We start from the raw sequence: 23,863 nt of genomic DNA on the forward strand, positions 1-23,863 counted from the left end.
TCACCTTTGTATCACTGTCTAGGAGCAATACAAAAAGACCAACTGCCAGCTACAGCTATTCATGTTACACAGGATACAAGCACCAAATAGTTAGGACAAGAAAAGGCCAACTTTCTAAAAGTGGCCTTTTCAGGATTGTGACTTGAAATCTAGCTTTACCATTGAAGAGAATTTTAAATTACACTTCTTTAGACAGCAAATTCGACATTCCTACCTGCTTGTCATTGAAAGTTACCACTTATTAAATGTAATAAGAGGTCCTGTGTTATCCTATGGGAGAGTTAGGCCTCACAGTAGTGAAAAGTGAATTTAGAAGTTTTTTACTACTGGGACATGTAAAACGTAAAAGATCATGCCCAACTTTTCAAAATTCACTGCACATTGCCCTAAGGGCTGTTTAGGGTCTACCCTAGGGGTGACATGTATAAAAATAGAACGTTTAGGCCTGGAAAAAGTTGTATTTATTTTGTTAGATGGAAATGGCAGTTTTAACTGCACACACACACTGCCATGGCAAGCCTGAGACATGATTAAAGGGCTACTTAAGTGGGTGGCACAATAGGTGATGCAGGCCCACTAGTAGCATTTAATTTACAGGACCTGGGAACATGTAATAACTCTGTACTAGGAACTTGCAAGTAAATTAAATGGGCCAATTGGGTATAAGACAATGTTACCATGTTTTAGGGATTAGCACACATATTTTAGCACTGGTTGGCAGAGGTAGAGTGCACAGAGTCCTAGGGCCAACAAAAATGAGACCAGTAAAAATAGAGGAGTAAGGCAACAAGTTTGGGAGAAGACCACCCTAAGGCTGACAGGTCTAACAGTTTGGCTGGCGGTATTCAGGAATTGAAAACCATATAAAAGAATATGTAAGTGCCTAATCTTATGATTTCCTCTTTTGATCTATATTGATCTAACACTGGAGGTCAAAATCCACAAGAGGTTTACATATGGCTACCAGGTCAACTGTGTATTAGCAACCCTTTATAATAAAAAAAGGACACATTCTCTTAAAGGTGCCTCCAAATACTGCGTGCAATTTCCTTTAATTTTCATGCATCCATAAACAAAGTCACCTGAAAAATGGTGCTCTACAAAGTGGGTTGCAGAAATGAAACGCTATAAAAGTAAATACTCAAAGCAATCAATACACAATAAACAATTTGGCATGTATTTAGTAGTAATAAACGTGGTGGGCCTTGAAGAACTGGTCAATACACATTCACAAAGGAATGGCAGTTATAGTGTTCTAATTACCCAATCTAAGATCACTGTCATATACTTGATACTGTACAGTCTCCTAGTCCTGGGTGAAGTAAATAAGACAATGAAACAGGAAACTTTGCTATGATGATCACTTGGGTATAAGCCATAATGGATATATGTTCCAGCTATATTTGTCATTAGACAGGCGCATGGTTGTCCTAATGCCCTCCTGTCCAGGCTCTAAAGATGAACTTCAGTATGGAAGTCTGCAATGGTTAGCCGTCCTCGATTGCTCTCTACTGCCATGTTTTTCAATGCTGGTGGCACTAGATATTGTTTACTTGAAAACCTGACATTTTGACTTGGGACATCCTGCAAAATTTGACTTCTGATTATGGGATGGAATATGAATTAGTTGACATAGCGGTAAACCTCCATTAACATCACAAACCCCTGTCCCAAGTCAGGATTTTAAAACTGAGCTTTTGTAATTTTGCAATATGCACAAAAGTACAATTATCTGATTCGTCCTACAAATCCTCAAATGCAATGAAGAAACCTAATTTGTAAATAAAGGTTTTGATTTTCAAACGTGTGCGAGTGGAACTCTTGGATGATGTATCTAATGTCACATTTTTTATTTGTTATATGCTATATTGTCATATTTAGGGTTGTAGCTACTGCTTCATCATTTATTTGACTCCTGAAAGCCCTAATTTTAATTAGAAGTAGTACCTGCCACCTTCCAGTAAAACCTAGTTTTGGATGCACTGTGACATCTTGTAGGTATTCACATCTCCATGAGCAGTTTATGTTGAAAAGTAGACCATATGGGTTGACAAAATGAAAAGAACATCTTGACATGCAGTACCTGGTTCTCCTTTCTCTCCTTTGGCACCTTCCTTGCCATCTCTCCCGTCTCTGCCAGGTAGACCGTTGTTTCCAGGGGTGCCGCACGCAATCACTGGGCAGCTGTTTGCGCTTTCTAAATTACTCTTCAGGTCGGCCATTTCTGCCATGAACCATGACACTCCCAGCGTGAAGATATAAATGGAAGGCAAAATATTCATGGTTGGTTTATACTAGCAGACCTGCAAGGAATCAAAAACATTGCAAATTCTTCAAAGGGATCTCTTGGAGCATGATGTTGTAACTACACCTTTACATCTGAGACCAGTTACATGACAATACCAACGGCTGAACTCATCTATGCAGCATACATGGTTATATTACAGCCATTATCGCATGTTCCTCACAATGTCTCAGTGCTTAATTTGAGCCGGAGGTTTCCAATGCTCAGCACCAGCACTGAATTGTCAACACATGGGATTGACCCAGTCTGCCACATGGTGGCGCTGTTAAAAATGACTAATAGCTACCTCCCTAGCCTTTCTTATAGCTTTGGGAGCCTAGAGTTGGCTGAATTGTCACACTTTTAAGATGTTTTAGTAATTGTGTTGGTACTGCCATTGGCAGCACTGGCAGTGTCAACGTATGGTTCAAGATGCAGGGGCCTCCTAACGAGGGCCCTGGCACTCATTATTTTTAAACAAATTAAGCACTGCAATGTCGTGTTCTAGTATGTCTTTAATTAGTGTTAGTTCTTGCAGGTGACAGGCCGTGGCACTCAGTTTTGAGTACCTGGACTTTTTTTTCATCATCAGTCTTTGACTGAAGCAGAACAAGAGAGAGAAAGGCAAAAAGGCAAGACTGAAATAGTCAAAGAAAGATAGGACTGTGTATTTACTGTTTCTTTTGTACACATTTCGAAATGGATCTACTTCGCTAAACATGCAGCTAGATACATAGATACATTCTCTTGTTTCTTTCTCAAACATTTATCCATTCATCCATCTACATGGAAACCTATACTCCTTGCTCAAACGATGTCTCTCTGCATCTCATCATTTTTGTTGTTGTTGCAGTTTTATATAGGGCAAACTCGGCCCGAAGGTATCAAAGATCTTCACATGAGCACCAGTTGCATGACAGATGGACACAATCATTTTTTTATTTTTAGGCACGGGGAAATTAAGTGATTTGCCCAGAATCACAGGATGTTTGAGCCTCCCTACCAGACTCAAACCTACTTCCCCAGTCTCAAAATTAGCTGCTATGGCCGTTAAGCCACCCAAAAAAGAAATCAGGAGAGAAATGTAAAAAAACAACAACACATCACACATCTTAATGAAACAGAATATTGGTGGGGATAATCCATGTTTGGGACCTGCGTATTATGTTTTCAGATTTTCCTAAATGAAGAAAAATATTTTGAATTCATCCCAGTCCCCAAAATTAAGTGCAAGTGCTCCACACAGAACCAACTGCACAAATCATGCAAACTAAATTCCTTTTTTTTACTGCTAGAATATTTTCCATGAGCAATTATTGATGAAGTTGAAACATTATCTCAAAATTCTTCTTATCAAAAAGCCATGAAGCTGAGTCATGATGATGCATTGTTTGCATACCTTCCCCTCTAAATAATCTCTTTTCTGCAACTAGGGCAGATTGCTTAGTATGGTTGATCCCGGGAGTCACATCCGACAACATTGAGATCTCTTTATTGTGCGTCATTCTCTAATGACCATCCACTGGTTGTCAATATAGTCTTATAGCCCGCCGAAGAGGGGTATACCGATCATTAAGGGCCTGCTCCAGCGTTAAAGGTCCAAACCGACGGTGAGAGACTTTAACAAGGGAGTGTGCCTTTCATAGCAAGCATAGCCCGCTACGGAACGCTTTAGGGCTATTAGAACATTCTGCCCCTAGAGTTTACAATGTTATAATTAGTAAAACAAAGTCCTCACGGAGCCTAAGGGGTTGAAATTTCCTCGAGCTCCATGCAGACTTTGATCACAGCAACAACTGTAAAAGGAAAACATTGGAATGTAGGTCCTCCGGGCTTCTACCAGCATTTCAATGTTCTAATATCATTTAGCAACGTAGTCAAACCACTTCATAAAAGAGACATCATTACTCAGAAAATCCAACCAGGACTCTGCTCCTTTGTCACAGCATTCATTTTTTTTCAACAATATTTATTGCAGGTTTTTCCAGGTTTTTTACAAACATTACACCCCGCCCCCCCACCCCCGAGACCAGGTATCAAACGTATACTCCAAACAGGGGTACACTGCAAATCAAACAGTTCCTGAAATAATACAATAATACAAAAGAGAATGAAAAAGAAGAAAAATGAAAGGAAAAACAGAGAGAAGCATAGCAGGCAAGGACAGAGAAGCGATTTGATACATCAAACCGTATGTGCCCTTGTTTGAAATCTACGGGAATTCCCATTAATCATTCTCATGAATCCATTCAAGTAAAGGGCCCCATATCTTCATACCTCGCCTTCGAGTGTTGAACCCCTTATTCCTATAGATGGCGACCTCCAGGCTACAGGTTGCGAGCAGTCTGGCTCTCCACTGCATAAACGAGGGTGGTATTGGATCGAGCCAGGCTGATGCGATACACAGCCGAAGCACCCCATCGCAACAAAAATTAACCCTTGTATCTGTGTTGGCCTATCAGTGTTCGATATGCCCAGGATGACTTCTGCTGTAGTAATGTTTACGTCATAATGAGCAATCTCTGTAAGAAACCCTGATATTTCGGTAAGTAAGTTCGTTAAAGAGTCACATAATGCAAACATGTAGACGATGTCTACTGCTGGTAGAGCACAGCATCAGCACGTTGTTCCTTTCCCTGTTCCCCATTTAGCTATTTTAAATGGTGTATAATATAAAGAGAAGTAGGTCTTATAGTATTGTGCTTGAAGCCTAATGGACATTAAACAAGAAAGCGACATTTCAAATGACTTTGCCACCATACGGGAAGAGAGTCCTAATTTGCTCTGCCAGGCCTCTGCATGCTTGTCCAAATCATCTGATAGCATTGAGTTCAAGGATTCATATATATCGCCGATTTTAGGAGGCGTTTCTCTATTTAGATTTTCTATAATATGACACGATTGAAATTTAGCCCGGCCCCCCCTTTCTTCAGTAGAAAATCTCTCACTTGCAGAAATTTAAAAAAATCCCTGTTGGTGATGTTAAATTTTAGTTTTAATTCATCAAATGGTTTGATTCCAATGGTCAAAAAAAGCAACCAAGCCGACTAATCACCACGTCGTTCCATCTCTTTATACATGTATCGTGAAATATCTCGGGGAGATCTGAATTCTGACTCACTGGAGTATAGTAGGAGTAGTGACCAAGTCCTAATAACTTTTTAACATTCCCCCAGACTTTGCCAACACAGGAGATCGTCTTAAATTTGACTTTTTTAAAATACCCATCATTGACATGTCGCCATAAGCATCCAGCGCTCCCTTACCCCAGAATGAGTTCTTGTGGTGAGGGAATATTGCTACTTCCTGGGTTGCCAGTTATCAGGGGCATACTATACCTTAAAACTGTGGCGCAGTAATATAGTTTGAAGTTGGGGAGAGCCTAACCTCCTCGTTCTCTAGAATTAGTGAGCCACCTCAGAGCCCTACGTGGTCTGTTATTTTCCCAGATAAACCTGGAAAACATTGTATCTATGTTTTTAAATACCTGTGGAGGAAAATCTAAGCAGATAGCACGAAAAAATACAGAAACGTAGGTAAAAACAGCATCTTGACTACATTGGTTCGACCCCCAATAGTCAGATGTAAATTATTCAGCCTGATCAGTTCTTTCTTGGTGCGTTGTAAGAGGGGATCTATATTAATTCTAACAAGAAGGTCAAAAGCAGCAAAAATGCAAACCCCCAAACATGTTGCCCTGTCGGTTATTCTAGGGTCACTCATCGAAACCTTGTTGTTCAAAACAATCTGAGTTTTACTCGCGTTCAATTTGTACCCAGAGGATTGACCAAAGAGTAATGCTTCTGCTTCGATCACACTTATGGCGGTTTTAGGATCCCCTGCAACAATGGCAATGTCGTCAGCATATGCTAAGCATTTTGTATCCATGTCACACACCGAATAGGAGGAATTAGTATATTGTTTTCCAACCTTCGAATGAATGTGTTTATATAAATGGTGAACAGGAGGGGCAAGCAAGGGCACCCTTGTCTTGTCCCCCTAGTTATTGTAAAATTTTCTGATAATATCCCATTTATTAAGACACTGGCCCTTCCGTTTACATAAAGTCGTTGAATGGCTGTTATGAATTTCTTCCCAATGCCGCAGCTTGCCATTGCCTCCCACAGGAAATTCCAGGAGACCCTAGTGAACGCCTTCTCTGCGTCAAGCAGGATAAGCGCCATAGGGTCTCCTGTAGTTCCCGCGTAGTCAAAGAGAGAGATGACTCTTTCTACATGGTCGATCGTGGACCTTGCTGGCACAAAACCATGTTGCCTCTCAGAGACTATTTTGTGAATCAAAGGTGCCAGCCGTGTAGCTAATACCTTGGAATGGATTTTTGAATCCCCATTTAACAAGGTGATTGGTCGGTAGGATCCCATTTCCTGGGGGGGTTTATTTTTCTTAGGAAAAACTATAATTTTAGCTAACGACCAGGACTTTGGTGGATTCCCCCCTTGCGCAATGTATTGAAAGTGTTCTAAAATAACCCCCCTAAGTTGTGGTGCAAACTTAACATAAAACTCTGTAGGGATTCCGTCCATACCTGTGGCCTTACCATTTGGCATGGAGTTCACCGATGCTAAAATTTCTTCCCACAGCAAGGGACTATCTAGTAGATCCTGATCAGCTTTTTCCAGCTGCTCTGTGTTGATTAGGTCTATATACAAATCAGGGTTGTTACACTCATTATCAGCTTCGTGATATAAGTTCTTATAGAACTTAAGAAAAGCCGTTCTAATATCTGAAGATTCTGCCCTCAAGCCAGCTACAGGATCAATAATTTCTTTTATAAGAGTGAGCGATGACTCTTCCCTGGTTCTGACCGCTAATTGGTGACCTACCCTTTCACTTAGCTCGTATGTTTTTTCTTTCTGGGAGTTTGCCCTACAGATCGCTTTTCCAATTAGAATTTCTGAAATGTAATTATTTGCGATTGCTACCTTTCTTACTTCAGGATCTACACACCTACCCTCATGAACAGCTTTAATCAAGTCCTCTTCTGCTTTACCCAGGTTCTGTTCGAGTGCAATCATTTTTAACCTCCTTTCTTTATTAAGCCGAAAAGAGAAGCGCATATTTTTGCCCCTTATACAGGCCTTCAATGTATCCCACACCACATCTATAGCTGCGGACCCCATATTTCCTGTCAGAAAAACCCGAATCCATGTTCCCATGTGTTGGCAGTATCCTTCATTATACAGTAATGCCTTTTAAAACGTCCATGTATTTGTAGAGGATTTATCATAACCACACGTTAGGTTGAGCACTAGCGGGTTATGGTCTGAGAGGACTCTTGACAGTTTTTCTATTTGGCAAACTGATTTTAGTTCGTTGGACATAAACATATAGTCCAACCTTACATGTCTAGCATGAGGGTGCGAATAATAGGTATAACCAGGATCCCCTGGGTACTTCACTGTTCAGCCATCTACTAAGCCATGCAAACCACACATATCTTTAGTGCTATAAAAACTTTGTTTCCTCCCACGATATTTGAACTCTGGACCCAGTGACCACTCACTAGGTAGATGAATGTTTAAATCCCCGAACACAACCAGAGGGAGAGGCCAATGTACGAGTTCGTTGGACACATTAATCAACACATCGGGGTCGTCACTTATACTACCATAGATAGTGCAAAGTGTTAGTTTGTTCTTCCCATTGTTGTAACAGCATTCTACTATAACATATCACCCAGATTTGTCCGCAACAGATCTCGGAAACTGCAGCCCTGCCCCTGTTGCCAAGATAGCCACCCCCTTGGTGCGGGATCCCTGCGTAGTGGCCGAAATAAGCCGGTATCCAAGTGTTTTCAGTAAATATTTTTGTGCCCCCTCGATATGTGTCTCTTGCAGACAGATAATACTGGCAGCTGATAACTTGAGTCCCTCTGCCACTTTTTGCCTTTTCTTTACGTCGTTGAGGCCACAAATGTTCATTGAAAGTATTTTAAGTTTAGCCATCACTATTAGCATTACTCAACGGATGTGTTTTTTTTTTAATGCTTCCTAAACAAGCTACCACGCTGCAGTTTTTTTCCATTTGTCTCCCTTTGTATATCTCATACCCCCAATAAACACCCTTAAACCTGGCCCCCCTCCCTCCCACCCTTCAACCCACCCCCCACCTTTCTTGAAGCTGCCAGGCTCAACCTGAGCCTGTGTGATGGCGTCCTGTCCGATCTCACCCACACCCCATTTCACCCATCCCCCTACAACCATATATGCTCCCAGCCTGGCACATTTTAGAGTAACTCCATACCATGTCAACCCACACCTTATGAGCCCATGTTAATGTGTGCAAGGCCCTTATAAAAGAGCACCAATATATGAGACAAAAAAGAAAAGAAAAAACACCCAAACTATATCCAATACAGGTTAGTATAGCCCCAAAAGATCCCGGAATCATTTTCAAGTTATATAATCATATCGGGAGCCAAGCAATGTCCAAGCAACCTTTACAGGCACAGTCTATAAGTGACCCCCCCTGCTCCATCATTTTTTTCTGAAATTATTTTCTTCAGGGCCAGCCCTGCCTGGATTTCGTAGGTAAAAAACACTGCCTTCCCATTTGAAATCACTTTCAATTTGGCAGGATTCTGTAGAAAGGCGACAGCACCTGCATTTTGGAATGGCGTGATCAAGTTTCAAGTTTATTTATTTATGATTTTGGAACTCATATGAGATCCACATAAAAGAATTAACAAATTTAATACGGTGACATATAATCAAGAGCACAATACAACGAGAAATAGACGGTTTAAACATAAAGATAGACATTTGAAACCTTCGAGTATATCGCTAAGAAACATTTAAAAAAATATACAATTTAAAACAGAACATTTCATTTGGAGGGTTGTGAATAGCATCAAGGAAAGTAGTAGCTGAAAGAATACTCAATTGAAGACAAATAGGTTTTAACCACTTACGCCTATGCACCATTAGGGCCGGACACACGAAGATAACACGATGCATATCCTGAGTATTGATATTACAGAAGTCACATAACGATGAGGAGCCATACCATCTGGACATTAGAGAGTTCAAAGGAAGTAAATCCTGCCTCAATAAAAACAGCAAACGCCGGACTCCGTGAGGGAGATTCCAAACAACATATGGTTGGGCTTTCCTCATTAGACAAGAGTCTATGGCTGGAGTAATACCTTTCTTAGCTATACAAGCCTCCCTATCCAATCTAAAACCTAATTCCCAGGAGGCCAACTTCAGGGTAGATTTCAGCTGATATGCCGATAGAGTGAATAGAACTGATTCATCCAATTGCAAAAGATCAGCAGAAATTCTAAAATTATTTTGCAATGAGCGAGTATTCATTAAAATTTCCCAATACCTCAGTTTTTATAAGATATCTTAAAGTGCCAGGATCTCCCTTTGCCAGGTTACAAGCCCAGCGCACTATTCCCAATAAGCCTTGAACCCAGCTACTACGTAAACCGAATTCCTGTCTAAGTGCGGCTGTTGAGCTTGCTGTATTGACCGACGCTAGACTACGTAGAATTTTGCCTTCCGTTACATTCATGAAGCTCCAACTTTTCATGTCAACTATTTCCATGCCATAAAGTAATGATGCTGGAATTTTTGCTCGATATACCTCCAGCAATGTCGCTAAGTGCCTTCTACCAGTAGCCTTATAGAATGAAATCAAACTCTTCCCTTGGGTAACAGCTTTCCGTGTGTTATTAGCTATGTGTGCTTTTTCACTTAAATTACAAGTAATTATTTTTCCAAGGAAAATATAAGAATGTACTACATCTAGTCTTTGTCCCCCCACAGGCCAGTGAAAGTTCGCATATTTTGACTTTTTCCTCCCCGTCAAGCACATTACTTTACTTTTTGCAATATTTATCTTTAGATGATGTGCCTCCACATATTCATGTAAGGCGTGCAGGCGACTATTCAGACCTTTTGGTGTGAGATCCAGGATTAGAATATCGTCTGCATATATTAGGCATGCAATTGGGGCACCCCCCCAAGATCGGAACTAAACCTTTGCTTGCAGATAAAACCTGGGGGAGATCAGCTATATACAAGGAAAATAATAGAGGAGCCAAAAGGCAACTCTGTTTTAAGCCATTTGTTGTGGTAATTACTCTAGATAACCCTCTTTCCCCGCCCATCAACACTCTGCACCAGGTATCTGAGTGCAAGGCTCAAACTAAATTAATAAAAATAGGTGGCATCCCTAAAGCGAATAACTTTCTCCACAGCAAGGATCTGTCCACTTTATCAAAGGCTGTGGAGAAGTCAATAAAGGCACCATAAACTCCCCCTCCACGAACCTTGACATATTTCTCTATTATGAGCTGCAATGCAGTCAGATTATCTAGAGTGCCATGCTTTTGCCTAAACTCAGTCTGTTCATGGGGTAAGATTTCAGCCTTAAGCACCCAGTCATTAATCGAGTTAAGAAGGCATTTTGCAAAAACCTTGCCTATAGCATCTAAAAGAGCAATTTGACGGTAGTTTTGTGGCAAGTCTCTAGCTCCTTTCTTTCTTGAATGGCGTGATCAGTAGTCGCATTAGCCAGCGTCTTTCTACAGTTGCGTGTGCAAAATCGGATTTAGCGAAGAATGTGAAGCTCCCCCAGTTTCGTTGCTTATTAGGTCTAGCCAGATCATACACTGCCTGCCTTAGTATAAAGTTTCCAAAAAACACCAGTATGGCTCTAGGGAATGATTGGCTACCTTTGGAGTGTTTAGGGGGTGTAGAGGGAAATCTGTGCACTCTCTGTAGTTCCTTATCCCAATCCCAGTTTATTAACTCGGGAAAAGCATTTGATTGATCGTGAAGGCCCGGATGTCCGACCCCTCGCTGTTCTCAGGTATTGCAAGGATTCTCAGATTATTCCGTCGTTGGCGGTTCTCTGCCTCCTCCAGTTTCCACATAATATCCGTCAAAGAGCTGCCCTGTTGAGTCACCTCGGTTTTTAGGGGTTCCACTGTATTTTCCAAGATTTCGGTGCGTGTTTGCACCATGCTTAGTCTCTCCGATATGTCTGTACACGTTTTCCCAATTTTCTGCACTGCACCTTGAAGTTTTTTCCCCGCAGCACGGGCTACCTGGCTCTCTGTTTTAACTTCCTTTTGAAATGCATTGAGAGATTGTAGAATTAGAGCCAGGGTCGGCTCTGTTGAGTTATTATGTTCTTTGTCCTGAGTCTGGGCGTTCTGACATCTTTTGCCCTTGATATTAGTCTCAGGCCCCTCAGTGAGTGGTTGCTTGTCAGAATAATCCCAACCGAGCTCCTGCTCCTCCTCTGTATCATCTTGTTGTTTAGACTTAGACACCCTTTTGGATCTCTTAGATTTCTTTTGGCTATTTTTCTGACTCCCACTGCTGACTGAGGATTCCACACATTAATTGGGGCTGCTACCGCTGGATGAATGCGCATCATCTGACTCCACAGATTCTTCGTTTAAGGAGTAGAAGTTCTCGGCGGGGTCAGGGGATAAATACCCTGTCTCAGTCTCAGTAGCATCAGCAGTATCAGCAGTATAAGCATTAATTATAGTATTATCATAATCGCTGCTTGTTGACTGTCTGTTCTCCTGTGGACCATTTATATAATTCGCGGTTTCCTGTGTGGAGTCATCCATGTTGCCTTTTGAATCAAATTCATTAGTCGCAGGGCCGGGTTCCTTTACAAATGCCTTGTCATTTTTATCTTTCTTTTTATTCTTATCGGTCATCACCACTTTAACTTCAACAGCAGAGGTTCCATGCTTTTCACTTTTGCTACCCTCATCGGGTGACCCCTTCCTTGAGTCGGCTCCATGTCACGGTAGTCCCGCTTAATGTCTCTATAGAATCCCCCATGCCCACGGAGTCTTTAGTTGCACTACTTTTCTGTTTGCTAGAAAAAAGGCTCGTAATGGCAGTTTGTTTTTTCTCCTTAAAGGTAATGGGGGCCCTAGCTGAATTGGGTACAGTAATGTTAGCACTTTTATTCCATAGGCGGTTCTTACCAGCATCCCGCAGATCATTGCAGTCTTTACCGTCTTGAGCATCTCTGTTCTCAGCTCGCGGTGTAGATGCAGGCGCAGGCACAGTGGAGTTTGCTCCGAGCACCTCCTCGGGCTGCCATCGAGCCCCACGTGGCTGTTTCCGCGTTCTTGGCGTTCTTCGCTATTCCCCTGCAGACTCTGATTTCCTGCAACACAGCCTGGTTGCGAGGCAACCAGCAACCGCATGCGTCAGCTTTCCTCCAGCTGGAAATGACGGACAGGAGGAGCCGCGCGAATGTCTCACAGCGCCGGCAGCCGTCTGGAGTACACCGTCGATGTCTCTTTTGGGGCGGAGAGCAATTGATCCAGCCGATCATCCCACAGTGATCATGCCGACAGCGCCACAGGGCCAAAGATCAATCCTTTATCTAGGAGCGTCGGATCAGGAGGTATTATCCGGTGAATCACGCCGGGTTGAGAGAGGCGATGTGGAGGTGAGTTACTGAGATCTCACTCAGCCGCCATCTTGCCCTTGTCACAGCATTCAGCTGAGAAAGCTAAGTGAGCTCATTCTATCTGCTACTCCTTCTCAGAGATGCGTCCACATTGGTTGATTTCACTATATGTGAAAATCTGGTAAAAACAAAAAGGAGTCTTGCCTTGTGGAAAAGCCAAGAAAGATTGATTGTCCCAGTGCATGTGCTAATCACATAGAGCTACTAATCTGGCATCTCACGTATCTCTCTCAAGTATCTCAGTGTCTAAAACTTTAGCAAACATGGGTTTTAGGGGCAAAAATTCTCACACCTAAAGCTGCTCATATAAGAGGGAAGACATTATACTATAGCATTGTTGGAATAGGAATGTCTCCTAACCTGACCAACACGATTGCATGTGAAACTAGCATACTTAGTTTTTCTTTGGCCAAGCGACCACTTTACTCTAGAGTTAGCTTTGAGGCCTCTACTTGTGTATAGCGATTCATAGGTCCAGAACCCTTTCTCTGACCACGAAGGACATGCCAAACTTAACCTCTAGATTGAAGGACTACTGCCCATGTCCTGGCTTATTGAAATAAAGTGGTGACAGCAGCCTAACAGTTTTCAGACCTGGACACATCTTGTTCCTGGTTGTGGTGGAGTGGGGAGCATAATAGGCTGCTCCTATAAAGTTCCACTGATATGTAGGTCCCAGGCCCTTGACCTGTCATCCTGTTTGCATATCGAGCGTGAGTGTGTGAGGCATGGTTGGTAGTAAGTGACATGGTGAGGGTATTCTTGCTGAGATCAGCGGGATACATTTTTGGTTGTTCTTTGAAGAAAATGAAGGTTAGAGTACAGCTTCTCCAGAGAGTGGACATGTATTGTTTATTCCTTAATGTAAATGAAGGACACCCAGAAACTGAATTGTGAGGAGATGGAGACAGGTCTACCTATAGAAATTACATGATCGTGTTTAGCAGGGTATTGCTGATAATTCATTCATAAGCAGTGCCAATTTGTTGATGGTAGTTGAGATGAATTAGTCGGCAGATCTTAGAGGAGAAAGGTTTTTAAGAAGCGAGTGTCTCTTCTGTCTTCCCCTAAGTGTTGCTTCTGAAATTCTGATGATAGCCAGGTGCAGAGTTTTCACGCTGCATTGGGCTCGTGGTTTGGGGACTCTTGTTTTGGGCTGGTATATTCACCATTTGCTGTGGAAGCCACAACCTTGCACAAAGACTGGAGCTGCACTGCAGTCAAAAAACATAATTTTAAAAGGAACCACCCCAATCTGTCTTCTAGACATCGAACAGTGAATCAACTTATGCTATCTGCAAATACATATAAAGTTAGAACCCAAACCATCCCATATTGCTGCTGTTCATAGGGAGGGAGTGCTCTTCAGGGTGTTTAAAGAGCTGCTATGATTCAGGGATGGTGTGTGTTTGACTACCAGCATTTAGGAGGTAAGGGAACATCACCTAGAGTCTGAGCAAATTGTTGGAGAGGCATGAGAGTGCTTAATACCAATAAGCCTGCCTGAAATGCTCAGAGAAGGGAGCCACACTGTGGGAAACTTGTGATGCCTGCTGAGGCCCCTTGTGCTGTTATTCTCCAGCAGTGAGGTGTAAGAGATGGGGCTGTTACTCACAGCCTTAAACCCACTGGCTGCGGCGATGACCATCCATCCACGAAGGGCACACGAGAAAGCTCCATGCTAAACTGCATCTCAGCTAACAGGTAACTTGAGGCTTGAAATGGTAGACTGGTGGACCATGTCTTGGACTCAGAAGGTTAATCCCACCCTTTAGGGAGAATAATGACTCACAAGAAGAATTAATTCTTTATAAGCAAGATACATAACTGCCTGAACTACAAGTTACTATTTTCCCGATCATGCCTCTTTTCATTCCTACTACACTTATGTTGCTGGTGTGGGAACTGTAGAAGTAGGCTAGGACCCAGGAGTGTGCACTGTAGAACCCTATAGATGAAACACCAGTGTGCATCATTTCTCTTTGTTGTATTAATAAAGTTCTTCCTTTTTATTAAGAGAAGCACTCGCCTGAACAGTAAATTATTGAACCCATTCATTGACTGTTGAGTTCAGAGTCTCTCCTTTCTACAATGCCTCCCTGAAAACCTGTGACTGCTTACCCTCGCTTCCTGTGCAAAGTGCGTAAAGAAGTAAATTACTTGGCCCAGTTTGGAAAGCCATAAGAGGATTGAGCCCAGGACACCAAAATCAAACAATACCAACCACCAATATTGTGAACCAGTGGTCCCTGCTTGACCAGAGACCACTTTGAGTGATGTGTGACATGCAAACTTATACTACAGAGATCAAAAACTAAAACCTGTAATGTCGCCTGGGCAGAGCGTCACGTTCGACATGCTCAATGGCATTTTTGTTGTGCCCGATCAGAGACGACCATATATGAAGTCAGTAATAGCCTAACAAGGGGCCAGCTGACTTCCTCGCCTAAAGTACTTCATGCTTTTGAGGCCACATAATACTGTGAATTCAATTCAAGTTAAAGGTTCCTAATTTATCACCCTGTATTTGGAGGTTCAACTGAACAAGGTTAAAAAATACTGTGTGTGTTCCTGCACCCCGCATTTAGTCTCTCTCCATGAGTCCTCGGCAGTGGCGTCCGGCATGGGTCGCGGATGGCGGGGCTGGCGCAGGGGAGGTGGCAGGGGGGTTGCGTGAGGATGCGCGTAATACTTTTTTTTTTAATCACCTTACCTTCCCGCCGGGTCCCACGTCTCTGCTCCTACTCTTCTCAAGGAACTGGAAGCACAGCCAGGCCCCACTGACTAATCACAACGCTGTAATGCGGAGTTGTGATTGGTAGGCACCCAGGCTTCCCTGACCAATCACAATTCTGCAATGTAGCATTATGATTGGCTTTGAACGTCCTGGTTTGACGCTCAACCAGGGAATTGGGGCCTGGGCCTGTTCTCAGAATGGGGAAAGTGCTCATGACTGGTGTGGGTGGCCAACCAAACAGTCTTTGGTCACTTAGGAGTGGGCAAACCGCTCCTCCCCTGCCGCCATTGGTCCACAGACAATTCACCTCTCCTGCAGCTGCTTAGTTTTATGCAGAGTAGTGAGATGTGGTCAGAGCGAGATCATAAGTCACACAAGACTCACATAGAGACGTACAATTTGTACAGTCTGACAGGTGCCCTGTTTCTGCTGATGCTTTGTTACTTTCTCTTATTGGCTCTGAATATTAGCCCTGTGTCCCCCCACCCCACCCCCACAGTTTTCACGCTTGATAATTCTATAATGTTACTGTTGGATTAAGGACTTCAGAAGTGTCTGAGAGGTTTGCAAAAACGCATTGTGGAGCATAGCATGTCAGGCCACTTTATCAAACACTGTGAGGGGAGAAATGACGGGGCCCGATTCACAGAACTAACTTAAGACAAAATCCTAAACTTACTACCATTTTCGTATTCACAGAAGGCACTTACTCATTTTGGTATTCACGGAAGACACTTACTCATTTCGGTATTCACAGAAGTTAGGAGTCCTAATTTTAGGACTCCTAAATGCCTTCTGTGAATACGAAAGTCTTAAAATTAGGATTTTTCTCAGTTTAGTTGTAGTAAAGTTAGGACTCCTAAATTTAGAACTCCTAAATGCCTTCTGTGAATACAGAAAGTCTTAAAATTTGGTTTTTTCTCAATTTAGTAGTAGTAAAGTTAGGACTCCTAAATTGAGAAAAATCCTAATTTTAAGACTTTCGGTATTCACAGAAGGCATTTAGGAGTCCTAAAGTTAGGAGTCCTAACTTTACTACTACTAAACTGAGAAAAATACTAATTTTAAGACTTTCGGTATTCACAGAAGGCATTTAGGAGTCCTAAAGTTAGGACTCTTAACTTCTGTGAATACCAAAATGAGTAAGTGTCTTCTGTGAATACCAACATGAGTAAGTGCCTTCTGTGAATACGAAAATGGTAGTAAGTTTAGGATTTTGTCTTAAGTTAGTCTGTGAATCGGGCCCGACATTTTGGATAACCACTGGGTGCGAGTCACTTCATAAAAAAATAGAATACATTATTTGTATTGAAAGACTGCTTGTCAGGCAGAAGTTATCACTTGCCACAGGACGCAAGAGTGTGCCGGTGATGTGTTATACCATATTCAACAGTTACGTCCTGGAAACTAAGCATTCAGTGAGTAGCTGAACTTTGCTCCTGTTGCAGTAACATCCTGTCACATGTTGACACAGCTTTGGCAATGGCCATCAGGGGCCACAAAATTGGGGAACTTGGTAATTTCAACAGCACATGCACACAGTCTGACAAAGACACTGCAGGAGAAACACATTCATCCCTGAAAAAAGTGTCACATTGAAAATAGTACAAGTCCTTACATACATCCCAATCGAAATGACGGGCAGAAAAAATGGATGTAAGGAGCAAGGTCTTCTTTGCCTGATCGAGTCAAACTATACCAAGCAAGACCTTCTCAGTGACATCTCCATAGGTTTAATCAATTATTGTAGTATCTAAGAGACAATCCGCTTGACTAATAGGCATACATGTGGACATGTGCCCAGGGAATCAGGAGAAATACAGCCAGAGAGGCACATTGATCCTCGCATACAGGGCATGATTAAAAATAGAGAGGATCACAATTTTTCTTTTTTAAATTCTTTCTATTTGCACAGTGTTTACATATACATACACATAATAGAATTGACAACACATTTCAAAACAGTAGTGCACTCCTTTTTGTTTTCCGTTTTACCGCCAGCCCACCCACACCAGGGGGCATCTAGGATCTCAGTTTATCTCCCTGACAGCCTTGTCCAATCATAAGATCATAAGGTCTTTATTTCTTAACATATTTTCCAGGATATAAATGATCCTTTTTGCATTACTTTCCCCTAAGTACTTTAACAATTTCCCTCTACCCACTCTGTTACTGGTGCCCACCTTTTAACACCCTTAGTTCGTGCACGGGCCTCTTTTCTCACAAACAGTGTTTTTTCTAGATAATAAAATGGCAAGAAACGGGCTAGCCATTGCTGATAAGTAGGGGGATTAGGATCCAACCAAGCAGATGCTATATGAAGTCGTAAAACTGCCATGGCTATAAACAGTAGCTCTTGAACCATGTCCCGCACTTCACCCTCCGCCACCTCTAAAACCATCATGCAAGGAGATAGGGTACATTCTATTCCAAGAGTTTCCTTAAAACATGTAGTAATGTCTTGGTTTATGGTCATAAGTGTGTTACAGGAAGAGAAAATGTGTACCAAATCTGCCTGGTATAGAGCGCATTGAGGACAATGTGCCCCTTTACCATTCCGCAATTTGGCTATCTTTTTAGGGGTGTAGTTTAAAGAGAAGCAGGTTTTATAATATTGTGCCTCTAACCGTGCCGGGATTAGTATCTTTCATGCCATCTTGAATGAGGTCTGGAATAGGACCTCCGAAAAACCAATTTGCTCCTTCTATCTTTGCGACCATAGTTCAAGATCATCTTTCATCAGAGCATTGAAGAGGTTATAAATGGTGTCTATGGTGGGATCCCTATCTCTTAATATCATGTCAACAATATAATTTTTAGAAAAGCCAATTGGTCCACCTCCCTTTTTAAGTGCAAAATCTCAAACTTGAAGATATTTTTTTTTAAAATACTTCAACTCTATCTTAAATATTTCTCTGAGGATTTCAAAGGAAGCCAATCCTTCACCATTAAAAAAAGACCCACATTTTGCCAAGCCCAACTCCCCCCATTTTTTAATTGTTTGATCTTGAAATGTTCCAGGCAGATTCCAGTTGTTTAACAAAGGTGTATTCTACGTACAGCATTCCAAACTTTAAATCCCCCTCGTAAAGTCTTAAATCTAACTTTTTACAGTGGTTTTCATTCAAATATTTCCATAGACGTACCCAAGCTTCATTCCCAAGTGTTAGCTCAAGAGGGTTTGGAGTCTCTCTGAAGCGTCTATCAGTTGGATTCTCTTTAATCAAGACCCCGTTATATATCAGTGTGGTGGCCCAGTAATATAATCTGAGGATGGATAATGCCAATCCTCATTCCCTTGGGAGCTTAAGAAATTTGAAGGCCCTTCTTGGCTTGGTGTATGCCCATATAAACCAGGAAAACGCATCTTCCATTTTCTTAAGACAGTCATTCGAAAAATTCCAGTGGAATTGGTTGGAAAAAATATAAACATTTAAGAAAGAAAAGCATTTTTAATCTTCTAATGATAGATAAATGAAGATTATTTAGCCTATATAAATCTTGCTTAGTTCTAGCTATTAGTGGTTCTATGTTATCTTCAACAATATCATCCATTTCTGTGGATATATCAATCCCTAGATAAGTTGCCTTTTCTGCGATTCTATCATCAATCAGTGTTATATTTTTATTAATTACTAGCTGTGTTTTAGACCGATTAAGAGTATATCCGGAAAGTTTCCCAAATCTATCTGCTTCTTTTTCAACCTCCTGAAGAGTGTTAACAGGTCCTGGGGTTACAAGAGCAATATCGTCAGCTACCCCAGCATTTTCATCTCCCAGCCATGAGTCACTATGGGTCTAATAATATTGTTATTTCCTAGCTGTAGTAAAAAGAAATCAATGTAAATCGCAAATAATAAGGGTGAGCTCGGGCAACCTTGCCAGGCCCCCTGGGTTATGTCAAATGGTTCAGATAGTGCACCAATAACAAAGACTCTGGCCACCGGCTGACAATGAAACATCCTGATAACCTGTAAGAACCCATCCTTAATGGCAACCCTTGACAGGGATTCCCAAAGAAAAGAACAGGAGACCCTGTCAAAGGCTTTCTCTGCGTCCGATAAACCTAGGGCTATTGGGTCATTAGATGTTGTAGTGGCATCTAAAAGAGTTATTACCCTTCTGATATGGTCAACTGTCCCCCTTCCTGGGATGAATCCATGCTGTTGCTCTGACACTACTTTATGAATAATTGGTGCTATACGGGATGCAAAAACTTTGGCATATATTTTACTATCACTATTTATTAGTGTTATTGATCAATAAGATCCAGGCTCACTCGCCGGCTTATTCGTTTTAGGGAAGATTAAAATTTTTCAGAAGAGCAGGAGCCTGGTGGTTTCTCCCCTTAAATTTCATGATTAAAAAGCAGGGTCATGCAATCTTTGAGTTGCTGTGCAAATTTCTTGTAAAATTCAGCAGGGATGCAATACAGCCCTGTGGCCTTACCATTAGGAATGTTGTTAATACTTAATAAAATCTCAATCAAATATGGGGGAGCTACTAGTTGTTGTTGATCTTCCGCTAGATATTGTACTCCCGGAATTGAATCCAGATATTCCCTGATTTTAACTGGATCTCCTGGGAAATCATCCTGATATAACTTTTGATAATATTTAGGGGTGGGCATAGTTTGCGAAGTAGCGCTACCCGTAGCTACGTGAAGTGCACTTCGCACTATGCGAGCTCGCGTAGCACTACGAGAACTGTGTAGTAGCATGTTTGCACTGTGCAAGATGTCGTTTTCAATGATTGCAGAGTGCGTACAAGCATCCGGCACTGTGCAATCATTGAAAACAGCATCTTGCACAGTGCGAGCTATTCTTTTCTGCCGCTCGAGTTGATTTTTACTCGAGCTGCAGCTTTCTCAACACGGACTGGTAGTTTCTCATCGCGAGCGGTCGCAAGCATATGCGACTACTCGCAATGAGAAACCTGACCTCCCCGCGTTGAGAATCTCGCCGGGAGGTTTATTTTCCATGCTTGCGATCGACAACTTGATGTTGCTGATCGCGAACAAGGAAAAAGTCTCACAAGGATGTAATTTTGCTTGCTCGCGGTCGCCAACTTGACGTTGAGGACCGCGAGCAAGCAAAAACTGAAGGCTGCACTACGCTACGTTATGCTACGCATGTTTGCACTGTGCTACGTGTGGTTCACGTAGTGCGAAGTTGTGCAAACTTCGCAAACTACGCAAGAGTAGCGTAGTGCTTTGCCCAGGGTTAATAATATTGTGAAAACATATTTCGGATTTCATACGGATCCGAGACTAGTCCTTGTATAGGATCCCTGATCTCCTTTATTGTATTTTGAGTCATCTTTTGTCTGGCTCTCATGGCCAAATGATGCCCTATCTGCTCACTACAGGCATAGGCAGCCTCTTTCCAAACAGAAAGTCTGTACACAGCATCTTTAGCTATAGTTTCCATAATACGTGATTTTGCTACTGGTACCTTGGCCTGTGTGTCCTTCAGCCCCACCCTCCCTTTTGAAGCGTTTTGACCAAATCCTCCTCTGCTTGAGCTAACGCATTCTGTAAATCATGAGTTTGTTGCTGTTTCCTTTTATTAAGATTCAAAGAAAATCTAAGGGTTTCGCCCCGGATACCTGCTTTCAATACATCCCAGACATAATTGATTCCGGTCCTACCTAGGTTTTCCATTAAGAACAGAGGTATCCATTTCCTAATATGTTCCCGATATTCTTAATTCAAAAGTAAGGCTCGTTCAAAACTCGTGGAGCGGGGCTGGGGTCTAGAATCTTTCCTCTTGATTTCTATAACTAAAGGATTATGGTCGGAGAGTATGCGTGGAGCCTTTTCAATCTTACAATAATGAAGAAGGGAATAAGATACAAATATAAAATCAAGTCGGGCCTGTATATTGTGAGGACTAGAAAAAAAAGTAAAACCAGGGTCCGTCGCATTTTGCCAATGCCATACATCATTCAGATTGTGATCTATACATAATGCTCTTAATGCTCTGAATACTTTAGGCTTCCAGCCATTATAGGGTCCCATGGATTCTATGTTCAAATTCATGTTAGCCGCAATATTAATATTAAAATCCCGACAAAAAATAATAGGGAGTGGCCAAGCAGCAAGCTCACTGTTTACTTGATCAAATACCCCAGGGTCATCAAGGACATTGTAGAAGATTTAACAAATGGTTAGTGATTCTCCACTAGACATATAGCATTCTGTTATCACCCATCTCCCTGCTTGGTCAACCATTGTTCGCGGAAATTGTAATGTGGTATTAGAGGACAAAATAGCCAACCCGCTTGTCCTTGTATTTTGTGATGTCCCACCAACCACTCTGTATCCTAATGATTTCAAGAGATGTCTTTGTGCTCCCTCTATATGAGTATCCAGGATGCATACTACATCAGCCTCTAGTAGGGCAAGCTCTATGGCTGTATGGCATCTTTTCTTAGGATCATTCAGCCCATTAATGTGAATGGTAGCTATGCGTATCTTATCCATCAAAGATATATGCGGGCAGCTCGAAGGCGGGAGGCAGTCTTGTTGGAGCTACGGCTGTGGCTTCCTCTGATTTTAAAAAACGGAATCTGTTTGTTTTAACGTTGCGTGTGACACGCATTTGGGGGCATCATCTCTGTGTCTTCAGTTGCTCTTTTTAATATTGTTTGGGACACCTTCCACTCACGCTCCAAACATCTGGTGCACTGATAGTACTTACCCTAGGGCAGAAGGGGTCTGGAACAGCCGCGTCTCACTCTGCTTCTTCCTCTGGTGGTGGGGCCGTCCGTGCGAGCGGACCCGCCATCTTGGAAGTGGTATTGACCGGCAGAGGGGCGGTCTAGTTGCTGGTACTAACGGGGGCACAAAAGCCGAAGGCGCGCCTAAGGCAAGCCCGTCTGCGCCCATCTGCGCCCATCTGCGCCCGTCTGCGCCAAGGATGCGTCAGGCGCCGGGGATGCTGCTCCTTTTCGACCAGGACGGGTACCGGGTGAGCCACTAAGGTACTCCAGTAACAAACTTGTCACTATTGGGGAAAGGGTTCGTGGCATAGGGACTCTTTCTCTGTCCCATACGGCCTCCCCTTTAGTAGATATTCTGAAGGGTGATACCTTAATTGGGGGACTCTTGAACGTGAGGTCGCTTTCTAAACATTGTGTGGACATTCAATTGCTGTTGGAGACCCACGAGTTAGACTTTCTATGTATGACCGAAACCTGGATGGCACCCGGCTGTGATGTTGATGCCGGGTTTGCCTGCCCATTGGGGTTTAAAATGTGTCACAAGCCTAGGATGAGCAGGAGAGGGGGCGGGGTGCGTGTGATTTTTAAAGAGACTATTAGTCTGAACGTTATTAATTTGGAAGAGTGTAAAGGCTGTGAGGTATTTGGCTTTTCTATGAAGATTTCGCAGAGACCTGCTGTGACTGGTATTATTTGCTACAGGCCCCGGGAGTCTTTACGCTTGCCCAGCAGCAGGCGCTGCTGGATTTATTTTCTACGCTGGCTGTTGGTCATACACACTTGATCATTCTGGGGGATTTCAATCTCTGGCTGAATGGTACCTTGAATACAGGCTTTCTCAACTTAATCCATTCATGTGACGCTCTTGGCCTCTCCCAGCGTATTCCTACTCACACAGGAGGTCACCGGTTGGATCTGATCTTTTCCGAGGTCAATCTTCTCACGATTGGGGATGTATTACCTATGGCTTGGACTGATCATTCCTTGATTAAGTTCTTTATAAAGTCAGAGGTGCTCACAGCAGGGCCGGCTGGTCTAGTAAGGGAATATGTGAGTAGGGACTGGAAGGCCCTTGCTCGGAAGAAGGATGCATTACCGACATTTATGGTTGAGAAAGGCTTCTCTCCTGCCTTACAGGCAGAGGTGAATTATGCGGCCCTCTGCGCAAAGATCACTGCAGTATTGGATGCCTCTGCTCATTTTAAACACCATTTGAGCAGGGTCAGACCCTCCGCAGTCCGGTTTACAGATAGCCTTAAAAAACTGCGGCAGGAATGTAGACAGGCAGAGAGAAAGTGGAGGCATGCATACTTGGATAGGGATAAGCTGAACTGGAAAATCAAGTGAGGAGAATACAAGAAGAAGATTCATAGAGCTAAGGTGGATCATTTCTCAAGGATGATCCTTGAGGCCCCAAATAGCTCCCGCAGTATTTTTAATATCCTGAATAATCTTATCAGTCCAGAGTGTGTGAGGAACAATTTCCCTCCTTCACAGGAGCTCTGTGAGAATCTAGCTAGATTTTTTCAGGACAAAATTAAATTGATTATTGATGAATTGGGAGTGAGGTCTGAACCTTCATTGGTAACTACTGACGGTGGCAGCCTGCTGATGCCTGATATCTGAGATCGGCTTGCATT

At 42.5% G+C, this 23,863-nt stretch overlaps 1 protein-coding gene across 1 annotated transcript in view; it reads right to left on the reverse strand.

Moving 5' to 3' along the window:
* Positions 1-23,863, reverse strand: part of LOC147711695 (pulmonary surfactant-associated protein D-like) — a 147,845-nt gene that overhangs the window by 55,097 nt on the left and 68,885 nt on the right. Inside the window, exon 2 of the mRNA XM_086922412.1 lies at positions 2,084-2,303. Within this exon, the coding sequence (XP_086778538.1) occupies positions 2,084-2,282 (199 nt within the window). The 5' untranslated portion in view covers positions 2,283-2,303. The remainder of the gene's footprint in view (positions 1-2,083; positions 2,304-23,863) is intronic.

The sequence above is a fragment of the Lissotriton vulgaris genome, chromosome 5 (assembly GCF_964263255.1).
Source record: "Lissotriton vulgaris chromosome 5, aLisVul1.2, whole genome shotgun sequence".
In the NCBI taxonomy this organism is placed as follows: domain Eukaryota; kingdom Metazoa; phylum Chordata; class Amphibia; order Caudata; family Salamandridae; genus Lissotriton; species Lissotriton vulgaris.